Source organism: Stegastes partitus, unplaced genomic scaffold (genome assembly GCF_000690725.1).
Source record: "Stegastes partitus isolate 25-593 unplaced genomic scaffold, Stegastes_partitus-1.0.2 Scaffold184, whole genome shotgun sequence".
In the NCBI taxonomy this organism is placed as follows: domain Eukaryota; kingdom Metazoa; phylum Chordata; class Actinopteri; family Pomacentridae; genus Stegastes; species Stegastes partitus.
This window is the reverse complement of record NW_007577915.1, coordinates 115,866-118,578: the sequence shown is the minus strand read 5'-3', so window position 1 is coordinate 118,578 and position 2,713 is coordinate 115,866. Positions and strand designations below refer to the sequence as shown.

Sequence of the window (2,713 nt, the reverse complement as noted above, 5' to 3'; positions counted from 1 at the left end):
TCCTCCTCCTTCTCCCTCCTTCTCTTCTTCCTCGTGCTCGCGCTCCCTCTGCCGGAGCCTGCAGGTACCTGAGCTGCGGTCTCGCGCGGTTTGACAGCAGCAGATGACGTAGTGGTCAGGTGATGCAGGTGAGCGCAGAGACAGATGAAATGACGCTTAAATAATATCTGCAGGCCGCTGTAGCTTGATGAGGCTCTAAAGGCTGAATGAGAAGCTGAAGGGTTCTGGAGGCTTCAGAACCTGAAGCATGTTCAGAGCCTGAGGCCGGTTCTCTTCTGCTGCTCACTCACACCACAGATGTCACTGAACCAGTTAGTGAAGTTCACCTGATGACCAGAACCAGCACAGCTGAACATGTTCACTGGTACCGCGGTGCAGACGTACAGTGGACTCTGCCAGGTGAGGCGGACAGGTGCGATCTCCTGAAGCCACACTGAGGAGCTGTGAGGAGGAGGAGCCGTGCACCTCCAGCGTCAGATCTCCATTCAGCTGCACAGCAAAGCTTCTCTTTGAAACAAACTCACAGAGCGCCAGCAGCGGTAACACATCCATCTCTTTATTGAGCTGTGGAGGAAACGGGTCAAACACACAGAAACTAATACAGGACAGTGAGGTTCTGCTCAGACTCAGACGCTGAAGCTGAACTCTCACGGATCAACGTACTGCAGCTACAGTGAGATGATGATGTCGTCTGCAGCAGGTGAGTCTGGATCCACCTGCTGCGTCTCTTAAAGCATGTTAGCGTGGATCAGATGCACTCAGAGAGCACTCGGGTTCCGGAAGTTGTGTCCAGCGAAGCGAGCCTGGTCCCCCAACTCCTCCTCAATCCTGAAGAAGGAAAATCAGAATGACTCGTGTGCTGTTGCTGAACTTCAGGGTTTCATATTTCTGCATGAAGTCACAAACAGAAGCAGTGACGTCACCTCATCAGCTGGTTGTATTTGGCCAAACGTTCAGATCGACATGGAGCTCCAGTTTTAATCTGCAGGAAGTNAGGTAACTTGCAGCCTGATAGTTAAGCAGCAGCCTGAAAGTTAAGCAGAAGCCTGCTGAAGAGGGGAGTAGGTTTAACTGCTGGTTAACCCGTCTGACCCGGTCATGTCAGTACAGTCCAGATGTGTGGAGGCTCTGGTTTTCATTCATCCCTGAGCACTAATGTCTCATGTATAGTGAATGAGGATATAAATAGTGCACGTGGCAGCAGGTCGTGCACGTTGGTCTGACTGTGTTTATTCACAGCTTCTGTAAATCTGACGGACCGCATTAATTATTACAGCTGCAGTGAGTCCAGCCAAACACCCATGTACAGTCCCTGACACACACACACACAACCAGACACACACAACCTGACACACACAACCTGACACACACACACACAACCAGACACACACACATACACAACCTGACACACACACAAACAGAAACACACACAGACACAAACAGACACACACACAACCAGACACACACACACACAACCAGACACACACACAACCTGACACACACACACACACAAACACACACACAACCAGACACACACACAACCAGACACACACACACACACAAACACACAACCTGACACACACACACACAACCTGACACACACACACACACACAACCTGAAACACACACACACACACAACCAGACACACACACACAAACAGACACACACACAACCAGACACACACACAGACACACACACACACACACACAATGCATGTCAGTTACAGGTGGCAGCTCCGGCCTGTAAACAGCAACACAGCAGCATCTGCACGCATCCCGACCAACAAACAGCCGCTGCATCAGATGCATGTTGTGCATCAGATGCAGCGGCTGCAGCGCCTCTGAGCTCCATCAGCGCTGCAGCTTCTTTCTTCTGTGCAGCAGCAGCAGCAGCAGCAGCAGCAGCAGCATGGATGCCTGAGCAGCGCTGCTGCATCTCAAGAGCAGGAATGTCGAACCGTGTCCGGTCCGCCGCTGCTCGCTGGAATGCGGCCGCGGTAACGTGCATTCACCGGGCACAACGGAGCCGGAACGCGCGGCTGCGGTGGTCGTTAACGCACAAAGGAACAAAATGGGAGGAGAGCTCGAACGTGGCCAGCAGCAGCAGCAGCAGCAGCAGCTCCCAGCACAGCGAGCATCCATTTTCTTCTTACCTACAGATCCAGCTCCGCCGCTCCGCCGCCCCGCTGCCCCGCTGACCGGCTCCGGTTCCGGCTTTATGCTGCGCGCCGACACGCAGCGTCCGTCCGCGGAGCGCCGAGCGGCCGCCTCATGTCCCACAATGAGCAGAGAGGCTCCGGTGCGGAGAAACACGGTGAACCGAACACTAGACTGATGCGTCCCTCCTCCCCACCCCCTTCCCCTCTCGGCCCCCCTCCCACTCACTCCCCCTCTTCACTCTTTCTACGCCCCGATCCGGTGCTCGGTCACGGCGGCGCGCAGCCGAGAGGGACGCACGGCGGGTGAGGAAGGAGAGAGGAGAGGCGTGATTAGCATAAGGAGAGAGGGGAGGCCCGCCACAGTCACCTTTACTGTACCGAGACACACCTGGACCTCAGAACCAGAACCAGACTCTGGTCCAGACTGGGGCTCCTCCGTCTTTGTGGTGAGCCGGAACCAGAACCAGCTTCTTTTCACTCAACAAAGGCGCCAGAAGGACCAGCGTCAGTCTGCAGGGTCCAGTCAAGCGGCTCCGCAGAACCTCCTCCCCCTC

The 2,713-nt window shown here is 55.0% G+C and overlaps 2 protein-coding genes across 3 annotated transcripts in view; both read right to left on the bottom strand.

Moving 5' to 3' along the window:
* atn1 (atrophin 1) overlaps window positions 1-552 on the bottom strand; it is an 18,403-nt gene extending 17,851 nt beyond the window's left edge. Inside the window, exon 1 of the mRNA XM_008280189.1 lies at window positions 385-552. Within this exon, the coding sequence (XP_008278411.1) occupies window positions 385-552 (168 nt within the window). The remainder of the gene's footprint in view (window positions 1-384) is intronic.
* LOC103356105 (gamma-enolase) overlaps window positions 536-2,713 on the bottom strand; it is an 8,128-nt gene continuing 5,950 nt past the window's right edge. For both annotated transcript variants that reach the window (XM_008280158.1, XM_008280159.1), the window contains 3 exons: window positions 1,617-1,645; window positions 924-982; window positions 536-828 (listed from right to left, as the gene is read on the bottom strand). In XM_008280158.1, the coding sequence (XP_008278380.1) occupies window positions 759-828; window positions 924-982; window positions 1,617-1,645 (158 nt within the window). In that variant the 3' untranslated portion in view covers window positions 536-758. The remainder of the gene's footprint in view (window positions 829-923; window positions 983-1,616; window positions 1,646-2,713) is intronic.